The sequence below is a fragment of the Sturnira hondurensis genome, unplaced genomic scaffold (genome assembly GCF_014824575.4).
Source record: "Sturnira hondurensis isolate 20B ecotype Veracruz unplaced genomic scaffold, ASM1482457v3 Scaffold0013190, whole genome shotgun sequence".
Classification (NCBI taxonomy): domain Eukaryota; kingdom Metazoa; phylum Chordata; class Mammalia; order Chiroptera; family Phyllostomidae; genus Sturnira; species Sturnira hondurensis.
The window spans coordinates 294,228-319,584 of NW_028085821.1; the positions used below are offsets into that span (position 1 = coordinate 294,228).

The following is a 25,357-nucleotide window of genomic DNA, read 5'->3' on the forward strand; positions in this document are numbered from 1 at the left end:
GCAGGGACTGTCTGAGTGGCATTTGCAGAGGAATTGGACCCAGGGAAAGGAGCAGCAGCAATTAGAGGTAATTATGACCATATGCAACTGTCACCCTATTTAAACCTACCATCCAGTTCTCCTCCAAGTCTGTGAGTCATTCCAGTCTGTGCCGCTGTGTGACAGATTGCCGTACAGCTCACACTGTGTTATCTCCAGAAAATCAATATAAATTGGATTTATGCACAGAGTCTCACAATACACTTTAATAAGAGAATAAAGGAAAACCATAACATCTCCTTTGAATTAAGCACTTGGGCAAAAGAAAAATCGTTATTTTTGCTTGTTTACAGAATTACAGTTGAGAGCAGCAATATTATAAGTGACTAATTATTAAATATATCTTGTCAAGTAGGATAAAAGGTATCAGGGGCTGTCGTTTCTTTTGATGCTTTTCAACAAACTTAATTCTCCCACATGTTTTGGGGGTGTGAGATATAACTATCCCGATGTGAAAGGTAGGAGAGCTTTGTCCTTTCCATAGTCTCTCTGGTGTCTCCTGAGGTAGACAAAGGATCCCAAGAGAAAGCTTCAGCTGAATGCAGTCAATGGATTGCAAGCCTGGATCCTAGAGCCCAATGTGTAACCGGTACGTGGGGGAGTGGGGCACAAAGAGGGTGAGAGAGAGAATGGGTGTGGAGAGCTTGGTGCTAGCAATGCTTTCTGTGGAGAATAAAACCGAGTTTGTGAGCTTGCTCTCATTCTGCTTTGGTGTGTTCCTCCTCTTCTCCATCAGTACGTATCCCCTTCTCATACCTGCAGGCCTGCCCAGAATCTTAGTGCTAATGAATGCACTTCTTATTCTTCCTCTAGCTTGTGATTGCATTTGATTCCTCTTTATCCTTGCTCCCCATCTCATGTAGCGATTGAAACGAACTAACCCATTTTATAGAACTCCTACTATGTGCTGAGCAGTGTGCTAGGTGTTTAGTGGAGAACAAAAAAGACACATTTTTTACCAAAGGGACAGTCCACAGTTCCTCGGAACTTTTAGCCTCTGGCTGAATGCGTGGTAGTACAGTCTTTGACTGGTAAGTCTGCACATGTGAGGATGCCAAACTGGTGAAATTGGGTAGTAACAGTGGCTCCTCTGTATTCCCCTCGCTCTCATTCATGAAATCAATTCAATTTTGGATTGAAGAATTGTTTAAGAACCCATTTGGATATCTGGACATTTTGGGGATCAAAGGGAGAGGAAGCCGGAAGCTTCAAAGGTAGGGATTTGATCATATTTGGCTATGTTTGTAATCTCTATGAATCACTCTAGCATAGTGGCAAAAGTTCAGTTCCTGCCCAGCAAATTTAATTAAAACTAATTATAGATCTACATATCAGAAAGTCTAGTCTCTCCTGCTTGGGATTTCCTTCTCTCCTTAATCTGCCCAAGAACCCCTGCGGTTTATAATCTAAAAAGGTGGCCTGGTTGACTTCTACCCGCAAGGGAAAAACACTGATGTTCGAACAGGCCTACTGTCATTTCTTATTCATTTCCACGTCCTGCTGGTATTGAACAGTGGTCCCTCCGGGCATAGAAATCCCTGCTCTGTCCTCTAGGTCCAGGTCCTTCCCACGGTCCCACAAGGGACTTTTGCCCCACCCTTCAGTGACATCTGCCAAAGGTGCTGCACTTAGACTGGCCTTCAGTTAGTAGTCCCAGCACCAGCCATTGTCTTCCAGGGCCCGAGCACTGTGCCCAGTGGCTGGAAATAGAGGACATACCAAAGTCAGCCCTCTCTGACGGACCCTGGACATCTTGTTTTGAGGCTAATCGGCTATAGCTCCCCTCGTCTCCAGGTAACTTTGTTTCTAGAGCTTCATTACCCTCCTTTGCCACTGGAAGTCTGATAAATCTCCCTGACTTCAAATCATTGTGCTCCTTAGTGCAAATTCATCCACACCCCCTTCAGCGACCAGTTCTTGCTCAGTCACACAGGGTTTATTGCATCTTTGCCCCAGGATAATGGCTATCTACTAGGCCTAGAACTGCCTGATTTGGGGGATCGATCATGTAAGGCCTAGGAGAGCAGAGAAGGTTTGCTTCCATCATTACAGAAGGAAGGAAACAGAAGGAAGGAAGGAAGGAAGGAAGGAAAGAAGGAAGGAAGGAAGAAAGACAAAAGGGAGGGAAAAGGAAGGGAAGAAAAGAGGGGGAAAACTCAGGAGTGATTATTGAACATACAGAGTCCTCATATAGAGGAAAAGTGTAGGAAAGACTTTTTCTTTCTTTCTTAATGGGAAGAAGTGACCCTATTTCACTGTTGCTGCTGCAGACTTTTCCCACTCNGAGAAGGAAGGAAGGAAGGAAGGAAGGAAAGAAGGAAGGAAGGAAGGAAGACAAAAGGGAGGGAAAAGGAAGGGAAGAAAAGAGGGGGAAAACTCAGGAGTGATTATTGAACATACAGAGTCCTCATATAGAGGAAAAGTGTAGGAAAGACTTTTTCTTTCTTTCTTAATGGGAAGAAGTGACCCTATTTCACTGTTGCTGCTGCAGACTTTTCCCACTCTCCCCCACCCCTCCCCCTTCCCCACCAACATGACTCTCCTGTTTGAACTTGAAAAAGAGCTGTTGTGGCCATTACCGTGGGTAAATAGTGGCAGGAAGCGGGTGAGGACTGGGTAAGAAAAAAGGGGAGGGTAAACCCGTAGCCACTAACTCACTCCCCTCTCCCCAGCTATACTTTGTGGCAAGGCTGGCCTCCTTGGCCATCAGAAGCGGGAAAGCAGGAGGGGAAGGTCCGGGGGAGCCAGGGTGGAGCGAGGAGATGATGCCCCTTTTCACCTGTCGGCTCTTCAGTCAGATGTTTTCAGTGACTTAATCCCAACCATGTTAATCTCTTTGTTTTCTTTAAAAACATTGCTTAAATTATTAAGCTACAACAAGAACATAGTGCAGAATTTAGAAAACATAGTGAAGTTCAAAGGAGATAAATTCTCTTGCGATCCTGACATCTAGAAATCACTACTGCTAATATTTTGATGTGTTTTCTTAGGATACATACTTATAAAACCTGTATCAAATCTGGTTTATTGATACAGAGATAAAATAGCAATAATAACGACTCACCTCGAGTGTATGGCATGTCTCAGGCAATTGTGCGAGTGATCTACATAAGTGACCACATAATTCTCACAACAGCCCTCTCATGGGGTTGTTATTGCCACCCTCCTTTGCCATATGAAGAACCAGGGTCAGGGGAGAGCACGTAGCTGGCTCTAGGTCGCCTCCATGGACATTCCCTAAACCTCGGTTGTCTGTCTCCTGAGCCCTGACCCCGGCTCATTAATTATACCAACCACAAACACGGGTTTTAGCTTAGTTTAAAACCAGAAAGGTTCATCATTCTTTCCTGAATTTTCAAACCAATCACTTCATTTATTCCCAATTTTAGGTTTCTTTCAGATTTGTATCAGGCAAAAAGCAAACATTTTGATGAGAATTGACAGGCTCGTAGGCAGGTGGGGCTGGAGTGAGTGACCGCAGCGGTGTCCTTGCCCTGTCATCTAGTCCCACAGACCAGCGTGTCATGTTAGACAGTGGCTGCTGGAGGCCGAGTCAGAGTTCTGCTTGGGTGCTAGATTCTGCTCTGGTCTCTGTTCCAGTTGCCTGCTCTGTGGCGCCGAGTCATCCCCACCTGTTTGCTGGATGGATGTCTCAGTGTTCTCCTCTGGTGGGTCCCCCAGTTTCTGTCTGTGCTCCACCAGAACACGCTTATCGTCGCATCACAGCCTTGACAGAACGTAACTGTCGGACCCACTCACATTGTTTGACAAAATATTGTCTACGCGCTGCCGTGGGACTGCGGGCAGAATGCTGTGCTTATGGCTGCTCCGAGGGACATCGTTCTGTGCTCATCTGGGACATTTAAAAAAATAATTAGTGACAGTGCCCTTTTTGTCTATGTAGGCTCCATCTGGTGTTGTGTGACTAAAGCTGATGGTAATTTTTATGTCGTCAGCAAGCATATTTTTGTTCCATTTTTAGAACACCTCTTGCAGGGATTTTGAGTACTTTTTTGACTTCTCCTTGTGAAATTACCACCCAATTCTTACAAAGGTTAACAGCAAAGTTTTTCAGTGCCAGCCTCACCTGAAATTAATCATTGCCTAAATAAAAGGTCATTTCACCATGCTAATTCTTTTGGACAGCCATGTATAATGACTAGTTGATTAATTACTTAGAAGCTACTTCTGATTTCATTTTTCAAGACTAAATACTCTAAAGCTTTTCTTTGAAGTTTCCCTATTTTCCTTTCCCCTCCCCTTCTTTCCTTCCTCCCTCCCTCCCTCCCTCCCTCCCTTCCTTCCTTCCTTCCTCCCTCCCTCCCTTCCTTCCTTCCTTCTTTCATTGGTACAATGTCTCAGGTGGGCCCTGTTGCCCTCGGCTCTAACCCGCCTCCCGAACACTGGGAGTTGTCTTGCATTCTACTGAGTCCCATAGCTGTCTGTCATAACCAACACTCAAAACCACTTGGCGTTCTCACCATGCTTCTGGAAATGTTTTCTTCAATCTCCATTGACTGTCTATACATCAGGCCCTCTTTACTGTCTTCCTCTCTCTAACCTCTGTACAAGGTTATACTGTGAACTGTATCACCTTGAACTTTTTATGTTTGATTCCCATGGTGAACATTACCTCCTACCTCACAGCTTCTTTTGGTCTTTTTACTGATTCTTTAACTTCCAGTTTCCCACAAGTAGGAAGTGAACCTTAGGAGTTAGCCGCTTCTGCAGTTCAGAAATTCTGGAGTGGATCTTTAGCGGATCTCTCCATTCCCTTCTTCAGCTCTCTCTTTCGGTGACTTCGGTTACTCTTAGGAATTTACTGATTAGGTCTAGGTCGAGGCAGGCAAGTTTATATCTCTAGCTCCAATATCACTCAGTGTTTCCCTTCAGACCCCTGCATTCTGAGACGTTACTGGAACTCCAGATTCAATCTGTGACCCCCCCTACCCCCCCCCCCCCCTACAGCATCCTCCATCCCAGCAGCCAGGCTCTGCACCTTCCGCTTTTCTGTGACTGCCCTTACTGCCCATCTTCCTGCATTTGGAACTCTGAAGCCCTTCTCTGACCTCTCTTTCCCTGGTAGTCAACAGGCCAGGCCATCAGTTACCGTATTTTATAGATTTTATCCCTTAAGGGTCTTTGCACCTCTTCCCCTCACCACCTTTTCACTCTTTTTTGCCATTATGCCAGTTTAGACCTAGGGTGCTTTTGACTGTGATATTTCAGGAGCATCTCATAATTAGAACACATGGTATGTGTAGCTGATTTATCTCAGCATATTTAATAAAAGGAACAGTTGAAATTTCAGGTAATGCTTTGCATTTAACCACCGTCTAAAAAAGACTTTTTTTCTGGTTGGTGTGCAAACTGGGGTGGCACCCGGGCACACGTTGGCCACTTCATAAATGTGACTCTGAGCCCCAGTCTGCTTCTGCAATAAGTATTACTGTTTCATCTTATTGTTCATGATAAACCACAGAAGCATCTAGTCTGCTACAATGTAAGTATTCTTCGCCACCAACACATCATAAGTTATTACTTCCCTCAGGCACTGACAAATAACTACTTTCAAGACTCAACCAAAGGCTAATTCAAATGAGACTGTGTTCAGAAAGATTTTTCTACTAATCTCTCCGAAGTTGTCGGTTTGCATACTTGATTAACTAAAGGTTTTTAAGATAGCTTTTCTGTCATAATTTCAAGTTAGTGAACTGTAAAAATATTCAGTTTTATTTTGTGTAGTCATGAAACTGCATTGGGGACAGATAGTTTTTGAATTAATAGTATGGAGAAATATACCAATATTCTAACCACAGATATTTTTACACCCTCATGTACATAAAAATAAATGTTGGTAATATTCAACAGTGATTGAGTTGTAGAGGGATAGGGTTATGATGTTCAGGTTGGGGAAGCAATTGATGGTATATAAATATTAAACTTTAACTGTCAAAGGCTATGATTATGATTACATCAGTTACTCTTTAACAAAATACTTATTATACAGCCTAGAAGACCATAATACTATACAAATGTCTGTTAAATAAAAACTAAATAAAATAGTGGATTTAATGGGAGTAGGATTTTCATCAAAAATGGTGCTGTGAATTCTAACGTGTTGTATATCTTTATGTCTTTCCTGAATGCACATTGTTGGCTACGCAGTGTCGTGTGGCTCCTTACGGGTTTTGCTTCTTTATTCTTTCTATGTGTGAGATAAATTATAAAACTCAGTACATTAAAACTTGGAAGAAATATTGCCTATATGCTTTTTTTTCTATTACCATTTAATCCCCTTATACCCTCCCCACCCCAGTAATCACCACACTGCTATTCATGCCCATAAGTNTTCAGCAAAAATGGTGCTGTGAATTCTAATGTGTTGTATATCTTTATGTCTTTCCTGAATGCACATTGTTGGCTACGCAGTGTCGTGTGGCTCCTTACGGGTTTTGCTTCTTTATTCTTTCTATGTGTGAGATAAATTATAAAACTCAGTACATTAAAACTTGGAAGAAATATTGCCTATATGCTTTTTTTTCTATTACCATTTAATCCCCTTATACCCTCCCCACCCCAGTAATCACCACACTGCTATTCATGCCCATAAGTCCTTTTTCCTTTTTTGCTCAACTCCTCCACCCCTACCCACCCCCTTAGCTGTCACCTTGCTCTCTATGAGTCTGTCTCTATTTTCCTTGTTCAGTTTGTTCATTAGATGCTACATATGAGTAAAATCACATGGCATTTGTCTTTCTCTGATGTGCTTATTTCACTTAGTATAATGCTCTCCAGGTCCATCCATGCTGTTGCAAAGGGTGAAACTTTCTTCTATTTTATGGCCAAGTAGTATTCCATTGTGTAAATATCCCATGGTTGTTTCATCCATTCATCTACTGATGGATAATTGGGCTGCTTGCGTACCTTGGCGATTATAAACAACACTGCAATGAACATAGGGATGCTTATGTTCTTTTGAGTTAGTGTTTTGGATTCCTTCATATATATTCCCAGAAGTGGGATTCCTGGGTCAAAAGGCAGATCCATTTTTAATTTTTTGAGGTAACTCCATACTGCTTTCCACAGTGGCCGCCCCAGTCTGCAATCCCACCAACACTGCAAAAGGGTTCCTCTTTCTCCACGTCCTCCCCAGCACTTCTTGTTTGTTGACTTATTAATGATGGCTATTCTGACAGGTGTGAGATTGTATCTCATTGTGGTTTTAATTTGCATTTCTCTGATAATTAGTGACATTGAACATCTTTTCATATGTCAATTAGCCATGTGTATGTCCTCTTCGAAGTGTCTGTTCAGGTCCTTTGCCCATTTTTTAATTGGATTGTTTTTTTGATGTGGAGTTTTATAAGCTCTTCATAAATTTTGGATATTAACCCCTTATTAGATATGTCAGCAAATATGTTCTCCTATTTAGTAGGTTGTCTTTTTATTTTGTTGATGGTTTCCTTTGCTCTGTGAAAACTTTTTAGTTTGGTGTAGTCCCGATGTTTATTTTTTCTTTTGTCTCACTTGCTTGGGAAGTTATATCTGATAAAATATTGTTACAAGCTATGTTTGAGATTTTGCTGCCTATATTTTTTCTATCATTTTTATGGTTTGGCTCTAATATTTAAGTCTTTAATCTACTTTGAATTTGTTCTTGTGTGTGGTGTAAGAAGGTGGTCTAGTTTCATTTTTCTGTACATATTTATCCAATTTCCCCAACACCATTTATTGAGTAAACTATCTTTAGTCCAATGTATGTGCTTGCTCCTCTGTGGAATATTGTGATTCCTCCAACTTTGTTCTTCTTTCTCAGGACCACTGTTGCTATGCAGGGCCTTTTGTGGTTCCATGTACACTTTTGAAATATTTGTTCTAGTTCTGTGGAATATATCATTGGAACCTTGATAGGAATCGCATTGAATCTGTAGATTGCTTTGCATGGTATAGACATTTTAATGATGTCACTTCTTCCCAATCCATGAACACAGTATGTACTTCCACTTATATGTATTTCTTTAGTTTCTTATAATTTTTCAAGTACAGGTTTTTACATCCTTGGTTAGATTTATTACTAGGTGCTTTATTCCTTTTGAAGCAATCATAAATGGTATTGTTCTTTTAATACCCCTTTCTTTAGTTTATATTGGCATATAAAAATGCAACAAATTTCTGGATGTTAATTTTATATCCTCATACTTGCTGAATTTATTTATCAGTCCCGGTAGTTTCTTGGTGGAATCTTTGGGATTCTCTATGTACAGTATCATGTTATCTGCAAATAAAGACAGTTTTACTTCTTCCTTTCCAATTTGGATGCCTTTTATATATTATTCTCATCTAATTGCTGTGGCTAGGACTTTCAATACTATGTTGAATAAGATAAGTGAAAACGGACATCCCTGTTTTATTCCTGATCTTAAGAGGAACACTTGTAGTTTTTGCCCATTGAGTATGATGCTGACAGTATGGCCTTTGTTATGTTTATGTACATTTCCTCCATTCCCACTTTGCCGAGTTTTTATCATAAATGGGTGGGTGCTGGATTTCATCATGTGCTTTTTCTGCATCTACTGATCTGATCATGTGGTTTTTATCCTTCATTCTGTTTGTGTGGTGAATCACATTTATTGATTGCAAATGTTGTATCAATCTTGCATTCCCAGAATAAATTCCTCTTTGTCATAGTGTATGATCTTTTTCATTCATTGCTGTATTTGGTTTGCTAATATTTTGTTGAGGATTTTAGCATCTGTGTTCATCAGAGATATTGGCCTACAATTTTCATTGTTTATAATGTCTTTATTTGGTTTTTGGAATTAGGATCATGCTGACCTCATAAAATGAGTTTGGGAACCTTCCCTCCTCTTGAATTTTATGAAATAGTTTGAGAAGGACAGGTGCTAGTTCTTGGAATGTTTGTAAAATTCACCTGTGAAGCCCTCTGGTCCAGCGTTTTTGTTTGTTGGGAGTTTTTTATTACTGTTTCAATTTCACTAGGTATAATGTATCTATTCAGATTTCCTGATTCTTCCTGATTTAGTTTTGGAACACTGTACATTTCTAGGAATTTATCCATTTCATCTAGTCTGTCCAGTTTGTTGGCATGTAGTTGTTCATAATGTTTTCTTACCACCCTTTGTGTTTCTTTAGTGTCGGTTGTTATTTCTACTCTTCCATTTCTGATTTATTTATTTGGGTCCTCTCCTTTTTTCTTAACATGTCTGGTTAAAGGTTTGTCAGTCTTGTTTATATTTTCAAAGAACCAAGTCTTAAATTCATTAATCTTTTGTATAATTTTTAAGACTCTATTTCATTTATTTCTACTGTAATGTTTATTATTTCCTTCCTTCTACTCTTGGCTTTGTTTGTTGTTCTTTTTCAGGTTCCTTTCAGTATAAAGTTAGATCGTTTATTTGAGGGTTTTTTTTTTTTTGAGGTAGGCCTGTAATGCTATGAATATCCCTCTTAAGATTGCTTCCCCTGTGTCCCAGATTTTGGATTGTTGTGTTCCCATTTTCATTTTTTTCAAGGTATGTTTTGATTTCTTTCTTGATGTTGTTGACCCATTTATTGTTTACTAACATATTTTTTAGCTTCCATGTCTTTGTGTGTTTTTCAGTGTTTTTGTGTTGATTTCTAATTTCATAGCATTGTGGTCAGAGAAGATGCTTGGTATGATTTCAGTCTTCTTAAATTTATTGGGATTTGTTCTGTGTCCTAACATGTGATCTATCCTAGAAAATGTTCCATGTGCACTTGAAAAGTATGTATATTCTGCTGCCTTGGGGTGAAATGCTCTGAAGGTATCAATTAAATCCATTTGATCTAGTGTATTGTTTTAGGCCACTTTCTCCTTGTCGATTTTCTGTCTGGACAATATATTCATTGAAGTCAAAGGGGTGTTAAAATCCCTGACTGTGACTGTATTTCTGTTGATCTCTTCCTTTATATCTATCAAGTTTTGCTTCACATGCTTAGGTGCTCCTATGTTGGGTACTCAAATGTTTATGAGGGTTATATCCTCTTGTTGGATTGTTCCCTTTATCATTGTGTAGTATTCCATATTTATCTCTTAATATAGCTTTGCTTTTAAAGTCCATTCTGTTGAATGTAATTATTGCTGCCCCAGCTTTTTTCCTATTCCATTTGCATGAAATGTCTTTTTTTTCCATTCCTTTACTTTTAATATGTGTGTATCTTTTGACCTGAGTTGGGTCTGTTGGAGGCAGCATGTATATGGGTCCTATTTTCTTACTCATTCAGCTACCCTGTGTCTTTTGGTTCAAGCATTTAAACCATTTACATTTAAGGTGATTATTGATAGATGCATATTTAGTACCATTTTATTGTTTGACTGTCTTCCTCTGTTTCTTTTTTCTATCTCCTCCTCTTCTTCTTCCCCTCCTCCTCCTCCTTCTCCTTTTTAGCTCGTTAACATTCGTATCAGTACTGGTTTGGTGTTAACTCTTAGCTTTTTCTTGTCTGGGAAGCTCCTTAGTTCTCCTTCAATTTTTAATGATAGCCTTGCTGGGTAAAGTAGCCTTGGTTGTAGGTCCTTGCTTTTCATTACCTTGAATGTTTCACGCTACTCTCTTCTTGTCTGAAATGTTTCTGTTGAGAAATCAGATGACAGTCTAGTTGGTGCTCCCTTGTATGTAACTTCCTGCTTTCTCTTGCAGCTTTTAGGATTCTCTCCTTGTCTTTAAGCCTTGCCGTTCTGATTATGATGCAACTTGGTGTAGGCCTTTTTGGGTCCCACTTGTTTGGGACTCTCTGAGCTTCCTGGACTTGTGTGTCTTCTTCCTTTGCCAGACTAAGGAAGTTTTTGGTATTTTTTTCTTCAGATAGATTGTTGATTCCTTGCTTACTACCTGTTCCTTTTGGTATTCCCACGATGATGATGTTGTTATGCTTCATATTGTCCCTAAGGTTTCTTAAGCTCTCCTCATTTATTTTAATTATTTTTTTTCTTTTGCTGCTCTGCTTGGATGTTTTTTTCTACCTTGTGTTCCAAATCACTGATCTAATCCTCTGCTTCATCTGACCTATTGTTTTTCCTTCCAGTGTATTATTTATTTCAGACCCTGCTTTCTTTACTTCTGCCTGGTCCTTTTTTATGGTTTCTATGTCTTTTTTCATGCTATTGAGTATCCTATAATCATTAGTTTAAACTCTCCATCTGATAAATTTTTGCCTCTATTTCATCCTCTTTGTGTTTGTCTTTAGGTATTAGGTAGACTCTGGTGCGTGACTAAGTCAAACCCCTGCCTTTGACTGGCCCGGGGCAACCTGTTTGGAGCTATCTGCAATCTACAGCACGTGGCTCCCTCTACTGGGCCTGTTTGTGTGCAGAAGAAAACCGGCTGAACGCCAAGGCTGCTCTTACCAGCACCAGGCCCGGGGGAGGGTCAGCTTCAGACTCGGAGCTTCTAGGGATCTGCCTCAGCCTGCAGGCATCCTGTTAGGCTTGAAGGGTGAAAGTCTTCCAGCTGTACTCCAAAGCAGAAGGGCTGAAGTGCCACAGGGTGGAGGAGAGCAATTCCTGTGGGCAGGGCTCCTGCTGTCCCTCGGGCTGATGCCAGCTGGAGGGGAGCACTCTGCCTGAGAGTGAGGCCTCCCTCCATGGTTAGAAGACAAAAGAACCTAACATCTAAATTATAATGCATTGTTATTAATTGAGTTTGCATAGACACTGATCTTCTAAAATGAATTCTTATATCTATTATTTTACGGTTCACAAAAGCTTCAAAACTCTGACTGAAAAGATATAAAATATGGTAAAAACATGACATATTAGTGTGAATTACAGTAGAGATCAAAAGAAGATATCATTAGTGACAATTACCATACAGCAGTTACCCTTTGAAATTATTCAATTATTTCCAGGCTTTCATGCTATGAAGGTTGTTTTTTTTACAAAGCTTCTTTTGCTCTTTCATTATAGCGTCAAATATTTTATTAAGGTAATGTTACCACTGACACTATGAATATTATACTTTTATTTCTACTTTGTGGTCTCAGACCTTTCCTCATAAAATGATATATGATGTTAGATTTTGTTATTTCTTGATTCAGCTTCTCAAGTGCAGAAATCCACTTGATTTTAGCTCTCAGAATAATAATGGAGCCTCGAGTTACTGATTGCCATGTAACAGATTATCTAAAAATTCAGAGACTTGAAATGATAATAAACATCTGTGCTCTCACACAGTTACTGTGGATGAGGAATGCACATTTGGGAGCACCTTGGATGGTTCTGCCTTGAACTCTTGTGAGGTTGCTGTCAGGATATTGGCCAGGGCTACAGTCGTGGGAAGACTTGACTGGGAAGACCTCTCCTGAGATGGTGCTCTCAAGTGGGTAGCAAGTGGGGGCTAGCACTTTGTGGGAGCTCTCAGCTCCTTACTAACTGGATTGCAGTTTTTTTTTAACTTAGTAAGTCTATAAATTAAATGGATAGAGCAAGTTTGAAGGTACAAGCAACAGTCTGAAAGAGTTAGAGGCCTTCTGCCATGTCTGAAAGAGTTAGAGGCCTTGTGGAAAGGTATTATTGAAATCCAAGCTTTGGAGAGAAGGAAGGAATCAAAGAGAGACTTGAATGCATGGATACAGGTAATAGAAATATTAGAAATGTGGGTGACATGGCAGAATTTTGGTCTCTGGCCTGGTTTTGCTTTCTTGGTATTAATAGCTTTGGCAGCACCAGAACCTCTTGTCCATTCCACCTCACCGATGATCAGGGAGCAATGGCCAAACCTCATGATTGATCAGGATTGCTTGAAACCAAGGGTCAGCCTGCAGGGGATTGGTCTTGACAATTTAATCTTTCCTTTTTTGTGGAATCAATATAATGCCTGACATTAAATAAAAACCTACTTTAAAAGTGTATTATTGTTTTTGAAAACTGCTATCACTGTACTGATGATGATGTAAAAAACGAATTAATGTGCTGATATTTTTTAACAATGGGGAACTCTTTTTCCTATTCTATTGCCCATTTCAAAATACAAAATTGTGATAACAACCTGTGCAATGTCTGAAAATATTTTATTTACTTTTACTTTTTTGATGGGTTTTGACCTTAAAACTGCTACTTAGTATGATTTCACTTAGTACATATTTAGAAAATAAAGAGCAAATTGATTTCATCAACACTGTAGAATATAATATTCTAGTCATGCATAAGTTAAGTATGCTGCTAAATCATACCCTGGGCTACAAGGTTGTCATGTCAATTCAATATTATTTTTGTTCAGTGGCTAGTTTCTTCTTAAAAGGAAAAGTAACAGGTAACAATTTCCTTTTGGAATTATGTTTTTTCCTATTGAGCTATAATGAGCAATTTAAGTCAATTAGTCCCAATTTTCATTAGTTTAATGGAAAGAGATGTATTAAAATATAATGTTTGGACTTTCTCAATAAAATAGAGGGCTTATCACTGTTTCTCCCATGGAGAGTGATTTGTATTAACATGTGTTACTAAAAATCTATTGTAATATGTACACTTTGAAATTGACATTAAACTCTAGATCAGAAATACTATCATTCTTGCTGAGTTTCTAACTGTTGTGTTTCTTTTCTTTCTAGAACCTCTTTTGAATTGCATATTATAATACATATTTTTAGTATCGAATGGAATTATATTTCAGTGCTCGACATTTGGATTCTGTCAAACTCAGTGAATCACAAACGTTTTCTGTATAAAGCTCCTACTTCTAATAAGGAGTGATAGCCATCTGTTCAATGTTTTAAAATTCTCTTTGCACACTGAAGTAACAAGACTCGATCTGAATATTAATGGAATGATGCCCTTGGGGCACAGAAGTTTTAGATTTTACATAATTCCATGTTTGTTTAACTAGAACATCCTTCTCCTTAATGATATTCTGGTGTATGTTGTTGGTGTACTATCCATGGAATAATTCTCTTATTTTAGCTATTTATATTCTGCTGCCATTTTTTGAATTTGTATTTTTTCAAAAAATTGTATTATGTTTTTATAAAGTATAAATTCACACAAATTACTCATGAATACTTCATATACTTCTTTTAGTCTGATTTAAAATGTACAGTTAATTTTTTATTCTCTCACTCGACTTAAGAAATAGAACTTACATTTATTGTCAAGTAATCTAATATTTAAAATATTAAATATTAACATGGTCTTTAAAGAATCTCTCTGGTATGTTACTTGGGTTCATTTTATTTATTAGAGATCATACAATAGATAAAATTAAGAAGGAACACTTTTTCTTTTTGTCTTATTGCATAAAGATAATTTTTTTAACTAAAACTGTTTGCGTTAACAGACTTCGAGCTAATTTCTCACTGACAAAACTGTTCCTATAATCCTAGAGGTGAACTGGATCATAAAAGTCATGTAATCTATGTAATCACTCCTTTACTTAAGTTAAATTTACATTATTTTCTGAACATTTGTGGTGAGGACAAAATTGTTTAGGGAGCAAACACCTTTCAACCTCTATGAAATTATATATATTCCTTTAAATGACTATAGATTACATTTATTTCTTTATGAGTATGCATATATTCATTAAGTATATGCATTTATACATCATGATAGGAGATTTGGAGCAGAAACCTAATGAATAATAGTGTTAATTTCAGCTTGGAGTCCTCTTAAGTGAAGTTTTTTTCATTTATCCTTTTCATGTTTCCTGGTTATAGTCTTACATATAATGCCACACTTTTTTCTCTAAATTGATAAATCTTGCTCTGTGTTCTTGCTCACCAAGGTGAGCAAAGAGTATAATACTGGTCCTTTTTCAGATCCTTTTTTCTTATGTGTATAGTTTAAAGAAGTCCCGGATCTTACAGGGGTCTTGGAGATAAATCCTTAAGTCTTTTTTATCTGTAGCCCCCTTCTCCTCCTCCTGTTTGGGAGGTGGTCTTCAGCCACCTTGTGGGCACTATGTTGTTATAAGACGGTATTGGATCACAACTTCAAGCTCTTCCGTGTGAAGTCTGAAACTGCCCCAATCCACAGAGAGCAAGGAGAGACTGGAGAAAGAGGCAGAACAGTGTAGATTGGTAGGTGGAAATTTTAATTAGGGGACTTACAAATGGTATTCGTCTTTGGTGGCCCTAAGATGAGTAGATCTCCACGCTGCCACCAGAATCTTAAATATTTATATAGATGTCTTAACTGGGTTCAGTCACGTGTACCGTCCAGGTGGTCTCAACAACACCTTGCTCTCTCAAGGCTGTGTTCTTGCAAATGGCTCCCAGCAGGCAGGACGTGCCTCTCAAGGCCAAGGGAGGGAGTGAGGAGCCTCTGATGGCCCAGGTTCAGTTCAGGGGTCAGTTGGTGGTCATGTGCTCTTGATGACCTTCTCCAACAGATGGCTGGGATCTACCCGGGTTGTTGTGTTCAGAATGAAGGCAGGTGGCTGCCCTACTGGCCTTATTTGCTTGGGGTTATCTCAGCCTCCTTACCTGACATCCAAGTCCATGGCCCTTATTACATTGGCCTTCACCAGCATCTGTGGGACCAAAACCAAATGAGGTTCTGCCACCTTGGATGCCTAAATCTTTGTATCCTCCATGCAGTTGGAAGCCCTCACTCTATCTAATCCTGCCTCATTGACTTCTCAGGAGTAGGGCAACCCTCATCTCTCACCTGGGAGCACAGCCATTTCGACTCCTTCTCCTCTGAGAGTGCTTGTTTGTTTGTTCAAGGCCTCCTTGTGAGAACCATTGCTGAAGAAAAAAGACTCAGAACTCAGGATGAAAGCCTGGGAAATGTTCCTTTCCATTGTTTTGGTGTCGAGAACACAGCAGCAGAAAAGCTAAAAAAACTAAGTAATTTCTCCATAATTCTCTTGTACCTGTCCATCTCTGTCTTGAGCTCATCATATATTTTAATATGCTTTTGTATTTTTAACCTTGTTACAACTTATGGCATCTTAGTGTTCCTAATCCTAACATATTTCCAGGTGAGAGTCCGAGGCGGTGGGCCATTTCAGTTGACTTTAAGCAGTATCGTAGCAATCTCTGTGCCCTCCAGTCCTCACCTCCAACACACATATAGGTTTGTATATCACCTAGTGTGTCTGATTGTTTAAACATTCATATTCCATGACCTTGACCATATTGAAGAGGATAGTTCATATGGTCCCAAACAGATTTTATTTATTTATTTATTTATTTATTAAATTTTATTTATTTATCTTTAGAGGGGAAGGGAAAGAGAGAGGGAAAGAAATATCAATGTATGGTTGCCTCTTATGTGTCCCCTGCTGGGAACTGGCCTGCAACCCAGGCTTGTGCCCTGACTGGGAATCGAACCGCGATCCTTTGGTTCACAGGCCCGCGGTCAATCCACTGAGCTACACCAGCCAGGGCAGATTTTAATAACAATATAAATACACACAGATTTACAAATGTATCTGTGATTTAAAAATTTATTTATGAACTTGTCAGAAATGTACTCCTCTTAGTGATGTCTTTTACTTCTGTTAACATATAAGGACTATTTTCACGCAGTCATTTCCTGAAACTCCCCTAAAGGAAAGTGGTATAAAGTTTTGAATTATAGGACCTATGGGGAAGGTGGTGTGTTATTTGTTGTCCAAACCAGAACACTTAATAAAGCAAGGGGGCACTATTAGTAATTGTTCCAGGACAGCAGTTAAAAGCCACCACGGTGCATGTTTGCACTCCAGGGCAGAGACAGCACACATTTCACGTGACATCCTCAGGTAGCTTTGAGGTTCTCATTTTGATGTGATTTGATTCAACATTCGGGTCATGCTGGTTCTGGCCTGAAATCCTAAGCCCTTTTATCGTGTGCTTCAAGTGCGTTTCAGGCCCTGTTGACCTGCCATTGTGCGCTCATGACTCTAATGACTGAAATTAGTGCCAGACAATGGGCTTGGCAGTGATAGTGTGAATGGTACTCTCATTTCTCTTTTTACTGTGACTTCAGACAGTGTACAGTTAACTCACTACATGTTATTGGCAAATAACAGCATTAAATCTACAGCACTGTTATTTGACTTTTAAAGTACATCCATTGGCAAAGTTTTTGACATATACCTATGTTAAGAAGGAAATTCGCAATTAAATTTTTGAGGAATTCTAATTGCTGGTCTTCTCAGTTCTTTTATTTTTAATTTTTTAATTTTAATTGTTGTTCAAGTACAGTTCTCTGTCTTGTACTCCCATCCCAGCCCACCCCCGCAGTGCTCCCCACCTCCCTCTCATTTCCACCCCCCTCCTAGTTTTTGTCCATGTGTCTTTCATACTTGTTCCTGTACACTTAAATAGGTCTTGGTTTGAAGCTGAAAGGACTCCCAGTGCAGGGAACTTTGAGTCTAAAATAAGGTCACATTTTCAATGAGTACTCAAATGAGGATTGACTTCCAATACCCTCCCGCCTTGCTCACAGTCCTAGAACCATGGCTAGTTAGTAATAAGCACACATTAAATATTTTTTCAATGAATGAATACTATTCTTTACAGTTCACTCTATGATATTTATGGCATTTTTAAATTCTCAAGCATTCTGTGCTTAATATCTATTTATAATGTTCCTGTCAATGTATTGTGTGGAGACTTCACTGGCTTTCCATAATTTTTGATTCAACTAGTAAAATAAGGTTGTGATTTGAGTGTTAGTTTCCTTTGCCTACAGGAGAAAGTTTTCCACTTCTCCTTCTAGTTACAATTCACATTCCCCCGACTTTCAGATTTGCCCTTTGCTTTTCTTGTGCAAGCCAAGAAACCAGATGATGTAACCAAATCTCTCTTTTTGCTCTATTTAAAGTTTTAGCTAGGGTAATGTTTCTGTTAGTCTGGTTTCCAAATGAAATCTAAAGTGGTGTTTTAATAAAAGTGAGGTACAAGGGAAAATCTAGTAGTTAAATCTTAGAAGATCTTTCTACACTCACTAACCTACAAGAGAGCTACTGTCTGTTCCTAGAGAAACAATATCCAGAGGACAACGTTTGTGCCCAGGGTGTTGGTTCGGTCCCCATTAGGGCTGCGTACGAGAGGCAACCGATGCTGTGTCTCTCACATGGATGTTTCTTTCCTTCTCTTACTGCCTTCCTTCTCCTCTCTCTAGAATCAATAAAAGAAAAAATGTCCTCGGTTAAGGATTAAAAATACATTGAAAATGAATTTTGGCCTACCCTATTTTAATGATAGTTCCTATATGGTTGTCATCTCTTTTATCATTATTTAGATATACTTTCTCAGGAATGGAGATAAGTATCCTACACAAACTTTACCTTAGGAGAAGCCTGGGTGACATGTGTTTATTTTATTTTATTTTTTTGTTCCAAGGTTTTTTTTTATCTTCCCCACCTCAAGATACTAAAACCCTCATTTCTTCTACCATTAATCTCAAACATTTTTCTGTACTGCCTGATATTAGTAATTTTTACTTTAGTGTTTCTCTTAATACATTTTCCTCTTTGAAATATTTGCATTTTAATTCTTTTTAAGTCTAACATTTATTTTTGTAAATGGAATTTTAGGGCATGGGGTGGAAATTATGTTTTGTTGAGAGCCACGCCAAGGTCTATACCACACGTGCACACCCCACCCCACACACTCATGCACACGCCTGCACAGGGGTGTGGGTATTCTAGCTGAGGGTAAGGCTACGTCATCTGTCGCTTATGGTAGAGCTTTTCCTTTTTCCTTTTAAGTTTTCATGCACCTTCAATAATTGGATCCTCATCTAAGTGAGGTCTGCCTTGGTTTTATTGTCTGGCCAGTATTGGAAATGGGTCTATGGAAGCAAAAGGCAATTTATGCAACATCGTTACCATCTGTCTTAAGTAGTTTTAGATGAATAAACCAAAAACATTTGTAAAATAGCACATAGCAGGTAGATGTTCAAATGCATCTTGCTTTCAGGCCAGCACAGCGAACAACCTCTGCACACTGTACACTAGATTCTTGTGTTAGCGTTACTTGTTCCAGGATGATGGAGAGGTTGTTTCAGACTTTGTCTATGGAGATCCACTGCAACAAAGCAAAGCTGAATGGATTTTGAGTTATGATATGTGCTGATTTCTCGTCATGTTTACATTGCAGGTCAGTTGCTCCGGTTAAAAATGTTTCGAGAAGACCACGGGTCGTGGATGACGATGTTCTTCAGCACAATTCTCTTCCTCTTCATATTTTCTCACATATACAACACGATTCTTCTCATGGACGGGAACATGGGGTAGGTTCTGTTTCCACTTGCTACTGTGATGAGTGTTGTGTTTGAAACTTGTAAGACTTCAAAGAGGATTTTTCAGTTTGTAGTAGCCTAGATGTCCTTTACAAATAGTCTCCCCCAAATAGGGATAATCTGTGCATTTTCTTACCTAAGACATTTTGAGTATTTTCTCCAAGAAGCTTTCTACAGTACTTACCTTGTGTTCCTTATCCTTCACAGCTTCTCTGTGGGGAGAGTTTGAGGGCAGCTACTAATGTCACAGAGTGACAGAGAGCACGGGAATCAGAAAATCTGACTGACTCGTTTACACTTACAAGATTGGTAAAGCTGGGCTAAGGTGAAGGTCTCCAGGTTTGCAGTTCTGTTGTTCTTTGATGCCTGGCTAAATAAAAATGTTGGATACTGATGGCATTTTTTTTTTTAAAAAAAATTCTCTTAACAGTTGCAACAGAGAGACCTTTGTTACAAGTGGGTCATTTAAAAGTGGGCCTCCCTGTATCAAATCCAGGGTTGTGATCTATACTTATCAAATCACTAATCAAATCACCATGGCATGAAGAAGTGCTTCCGAGTAGGTTATAGATTATTTTTAACTTTCTCTAGGTCTTGATTTGCTCTTGGTAAGTTTTAATGGCAGAAAATGAGAGTTGCTTAGTCTATAGCACTAAGAATTAGATTAATGACAAGGCTAAGCCACTTCAGATATTTGTGGGCACTGAGATAGTTCATAAGGAACATTTTGATCTATCCTCCAATAGACTGGAGAGCTCGGTAATAGCCTTTTCTTCTAAATGTATCCTAGGCAAGATGTCGGCCGGTTCTGCAGTGCAATTACTTTGGCGTTATGTGTATATCTTAGCTACCACTGTTCCATGCTGAGAGGGATAGCTCAATTAAAATTTTTGGGGTTTTTTTCTCCACCATTACAGGAGATAATAGTAAAGGGAAAAGGGGGGATTTCACAAGCTTTATACTTCAGTCCATACTCACAAGTAGTAAATTCAGGAATGTGATCTCAGATCAAATGTTCAAGCTTTAGGGGGTTATTAAAACATTGTCTATAATTATTTCTTGAGCTTGAAAAGATGTCACTTGGACTGGGTCTATTTTTAAATGGTGCAGTTCCAGACTCTAATGCATAGCCGGTCAGAATCAGCCTCAGCCGTTGAGCTGTGCCTCTAACAGCGGAGTGGGGACCGGTGCTCTTGCCCGACCTAACACAGCCCGGGGGCTGAGAGTCATAGTGCACCCTCACCTCTGCAACCAGGTGGAGGGGCCCATGTGAAACTTACATTTTTTAAAGTTGTTGCTGGAAATAATACTTTAAGTAGTATATAAGATATATCCTTTGCTCAGAACTTGAATTTTCATCCAATTATTTTTTTTAGCATGGAGCTAATAAACTAGCCAGAAGTGCTTGTTCTGAGGGGAAAAGCAGATTTGAAAGTAATGAATTAAATGCAATAATAGATAATCCCTGGCACGCTGTAAAGCACTCAGTAGCTAACAATAAAACTAATCTTAAATGTAACGGTACCAGTCATGAAGCACTCAGTACCAGACATGAATTTTCTCGATTAAATCCAAAGCAAGGGACAAATGATGGAGTTGTACAGATAAAAAAATTAGATCTCCATCTACAAAGGATGTATTACCAGCTTTTATGACACGTGCCAGTGGAACTAGTGAGCTAAGGTAAGAATGCAAACTTGGAGAAGAATCAGTTCTTAGAGCGAATGGATACAGCTGTGCTTAGGGTTTCCCAGAAGACACCATGGGGCCTTGCCTCACCCTTCGACGGCAGGGAATGATGGGACAGAAGTGTGGACAGTAGGTCCACAGATGTCATGATCGACTGGTTTTATATCAGAGGGTTGCTGGTGGTTGAGGGGAGCTCAGGATTCTGGACACCGAATCTGATTTGCAGAGGGGGTTTTAATGGACCCTGACTTTGGGGTCTCTCTAGGAATATTGGTTTAGAACTATTACAAGAGTTTCAAGGGTTTCCAGGATCATCTCTGGTGCCTAGACCTGTGGTCATGTATTTTAGACTTCTTTCCATACTGGGAGCCCTCAGACCTACAATGAAGGGGTTTAGGGTTTCAGCGATGAAGAAAAGAATTTTCCCAGAATGCTTTGCTTCCCCCCAAACCCCAGTTTAAGGATTGGTCATGACTTTAGGCTAAGCCAGAGTCACTCGATTCCTTGTTATGAAGAGCAAAATCTCTAGGTTTATTTGATCGGAGCTTCAGGAATTTTAGCCAGAACTGACTTGATAAGAGTCAAGTTGCAGACCCCTGGTTTTCTCAGTACAGTGGATTTCCTGAAGTACGCACTGACCCCTATGGTTTCAGCCACCCCTAGGAGCCAAGCTGAGAAACAGTCAGGTAGGAGCCGGGGAAGGAGGCTAGTTAGCTGGCTGGGCAAGCAGGGACCGGGGCTCAGACTCTCCGTGTTCCCTACCACGGAAGTGTCCTCTCCCTTTGGGGGATTCTCTTCCCATCCTGCTACACCTCACACCACCAACATGGTGCTGTCATATCTGCTTCGATCCCTTAAGTCGGAGAGACCAAACTAAATTCATCCTCAATACATGTGGCTTGTAGGGGAGGATTCTGTTGCAGAGAAGGCACTGATGCTGGGGAGGGTTTTACATCTGGATGTTTTATAAGCAACTTCCCTTTTACAAGGTGGCCGACTAGGTTGGCCTTTTACTGCAAAATCTTCAGAAATGCTGGAAAATCTGATGCAGCCAGGTAGACTCCCTTTAAATGCACAGCCAGGCTTATCCAGAGGTGGGGAAAAACCCAAGGCCCAGAATGAAGAAGGATCTGACAACCAGGGCGGTACCTTAGAGACTTGTGTTTTGGCTCTCATGCCAGGGCCAGATGTAAGGATCTGGGCTCGTATCGGTGAGAAAAGGAAACAGAAGCCCCTGCATAGATGTTCCTGAAAAGTGCTTAAGAGAGGGTGGATTAGGAAACAGGTAACCCCTGGCACACACAGCCTGTTAGAAAGCTTGTCTGCCTTATCCTGGACTTGGGTGCAAAACAATAATCTTCCATGGAGCCCATAACCACAGTGTGGTGTTTTGGTTTTGACACACATTTTCCTTTTGATTTTAGAACCACCTCCCTCTCCCTCCTCCCAAACATCCCTGGTTATGCTTTTCTCCTGCTTTTATGTTTCTACTTCTCTCTGGAGCTCGCCTTCCCAGTAACTTCCAGAATTCTGCTGGTGTGTTATTTAGAACAATTTAGTTCCCTTTCATCTCACCGTCTGTCCATTGCGATTTATCCAGGCTTTTCCTTTTGTAACCAAAATCTTATTAGGGCATTTTCCCAGTCAAAAGTGCCAGCACTCGGAGATAAATGTTGCTGACTTCTCAGAACACAAAGCGGCTACTGCCACAGCAGTTTGGTTTGGTGTTTTTAAAATCGCAATGGTCCTTTACCTTTTGGTTCAACTGATGTTTAATAAACTATCTTGGGAAAGAGATAGGAAGATACTCAAAGCCCAAGGGGGAAAGCAATCTGCGAACTTAACATTAGGTTATCTAGTCATCACACTTCGACCGCAGGCTGTATCATTTACATGCAGGGCTGAGCCTCACGAAGGGGAGACGTTTATAAGGAAGAAACATGAAACCATTTCCACAGTTACAGGACTTGATTAACAATGATTCTAAATGTATCCGCCCTGTTTTTTTGTATTTTCTCTGTTTTCCACAAGGTTTCCTAAAGCCACTGTATTGAGCAATTCTCATTAGGTAGAAGTAACGAGAGGTGTGCTTCAAAGAACAGGCTGAGGTTTTTCCTGAAACCTACACTCTAAACTTTTTTGGATGTGGTCGTAAGAACGTCTTAGTCATGGAATTTTTTATAGCATCTGCAGTGTAAAGCCCTAACTTACAGAAGGCTTTCCCGGTGTTTCAAATATCCCAGTCCCCCATAGGGTAACACACATATTAGGAATAAGGAATGGAATGGTGAGAAAGGGAAGCCCATGGTTGACATTCCTAAAAAAATTCCACCAAGAGCCACTTGATGGCAGCAAAAGGTGTGTTTTCAAGCCGGGAATGCCTGGGGGTGTCGTCTCAGGCAGGCTTTCTGCTCAGAAGGAAGACTCTTTCCCCTTCTAAATTTCTGGGACTTGGTGTTGAAATAATTGTGCTCCTAGTTGTTAGGGGATTTCTTTGAAGAAATCCACACAGTGAGCTCTGTGATAAGCACTTTTTCATTTGTGATGTGCTTGCCCCTTTTTTATGTTCTAAATTTTAAATAATAGTCTATATAACCATGTTTGTGCGCACGTGTACATCTATATGTTTATGAGCCTAATCCAGTATTACAAAGATAAATAGTGTGTCTAGCACTGAGGAAATTAGACACCTGACTCAGGTATAAAAATTCCTCTGTGAACTGGAATTTCCAAAGACTCTATAGTGTACGTTAGGGCCGGATGTGCAGAAGCTGATGTTTTCTAGTGTTAATGACAAAAAGGAGGATTGAGCCTTTTCCAGAGCAATTTTACAAATAGTAATTAATACATTACTATGTATTACGTTTTCTGGGGACAGGATTTGAGAAATAAGACGAAGTGATTCAGGCAATTTTGAAAAAATGGATTAGCATTCATAATCAGGACATAAAAAATGAAGGTAAGAAGTAGGTAGTGGGTATAAGTGAAAGTGCAGTGGACTCTGTTGCTCTTCTGTTCTCGTTCTGATAGGTTTTAGTAAGAGCTCATGTGGAATGCTCGTTAAATGTGTGTGGTGAGAACTCTCAGTGAGCGGGATACGGTGGCAGTTGGTCAAGGGGTGACGGTAGGGAGCATTTGAAATGGGCAGTTAACTGGAATCTAAAACAGGCACCTTCTATGTGCAGAGGGGACAGCCAAGGCAAGCCAGGCGCATCGTAGACTTGCCTGTGGGCTGGATGAAATTCTTTGGGATCTAATGCATTTTAAAGTCCACACCACAGCCTACCAAGGCCTTAGCCTCTGATACTCTTCACCTCATTTTTGAGAGAATGGCCAATATTGTGGTTTATCACTGTGTCTGCACATTGTATTAGAAAAGACTGTCTGATTTATAGCTTCAGTTTTTGTTGCCAGAGGTATAGGTTTTAAGCACACTATTTTTTCCCCAAGGCTGAATTACTCTTTAATGGAAAAATTCAGGATGAAGTTTTACTCCAGGCAGTACTGGTTTCTTTGCTAAGTTCACTATTTTGAACACTTTCACTAATGCTTTTGGATTCCTTACCCCAACTTTCCCCCCTCTTTCTAATCATCTCTGATCTAGCCGTCGAAGCCGCGTGTCCTATTTTTACTGTTGAAACTGTGGTTTTCCCTTGCTGTTTGCTCTTCAAGTACCAAAGTTGGTTGACCTGCTACCATTGTCTACGCTGATGGCTTCAGTTAAAGAAAGTAGTGTTTGTGTGTTTGATTTTTGTTTCCAAAGGTGCTAAATTTATTTTGGGAAATAGCAAGAAAACATTGCGATAGTCTTTAATAATGGTAAAAACTATACAATTTAGGTATGACAAAAGTATTGACGTATAAAGCAATCAATTTCAATTGTAGTAAAAGGAAAAAAAGAGTATGGTGTTATTTCCCAAGTGATGGCTATGTAGGGATGACTAAAGGATGGAGGCCCTGAGCAGGGCTGAGGAGCTTGGGTGGGGAGAAAGATTGGCTGTCAATCAACATTTGTGTATCCTGGAAGTGCTGGAGTCAATAGCTGAAAAGCTTGATTGGCTGCCGATACCAGGCTGCATGCAAATTCTGCTGGAGTGGTGCTTTAAATAATTTGTTGGCTTCACTCTTAATTAGACTAAACACTGACTTGCTTGTACGATTAATTCACAATAATAGCACAATTAATTACTAAGGCCCGGAGAAGGGGGCGGAGCTGGTTACTGAGGATGGGCAGGTGAGAAGGAAAGCTGGCCATGAGTGTCAGAGTCTGGTCAAGAGGGCCGGGCCTGTGGTGAGAGAGCAGGGCTTGGTGAGAGAGCAAGGGAGGGAGAGAGAAGAGAGAGGGAGGAGGCAAGGAGGCCAGAAAGGAAGGAGGGGGACGGGGAAGGGAGAGAGAGAGAGACTTGTTTGCTC

General features: G+C 40.0%; 1 protein-coding gene across 3 annotated transcripts in view; it reads left to right on the forward strand.

The window, feature by feature from the left end:
* The window catches only part of TMEM117 (transmembrane protein 117), a 402,837-nt gene that overhangs the window by 56,565 nt on the left and 320,915 nt on the right, over nt 1-25,357 (forward strand). For all 3 annotated transcript variants that reach the window (XM_037061077.1, XM_037061079.1, XM_037061080.1), the window contains one exon: nt 19,114-19,246. In XM_037061077.1, coding sequence (XP_036916972.1) covers nt 19,114-19,246 — 133 coding nt within the window. The remainder of the gene's footprint in view (nt 1-19,113; nt 19,247-25,357) is intronic.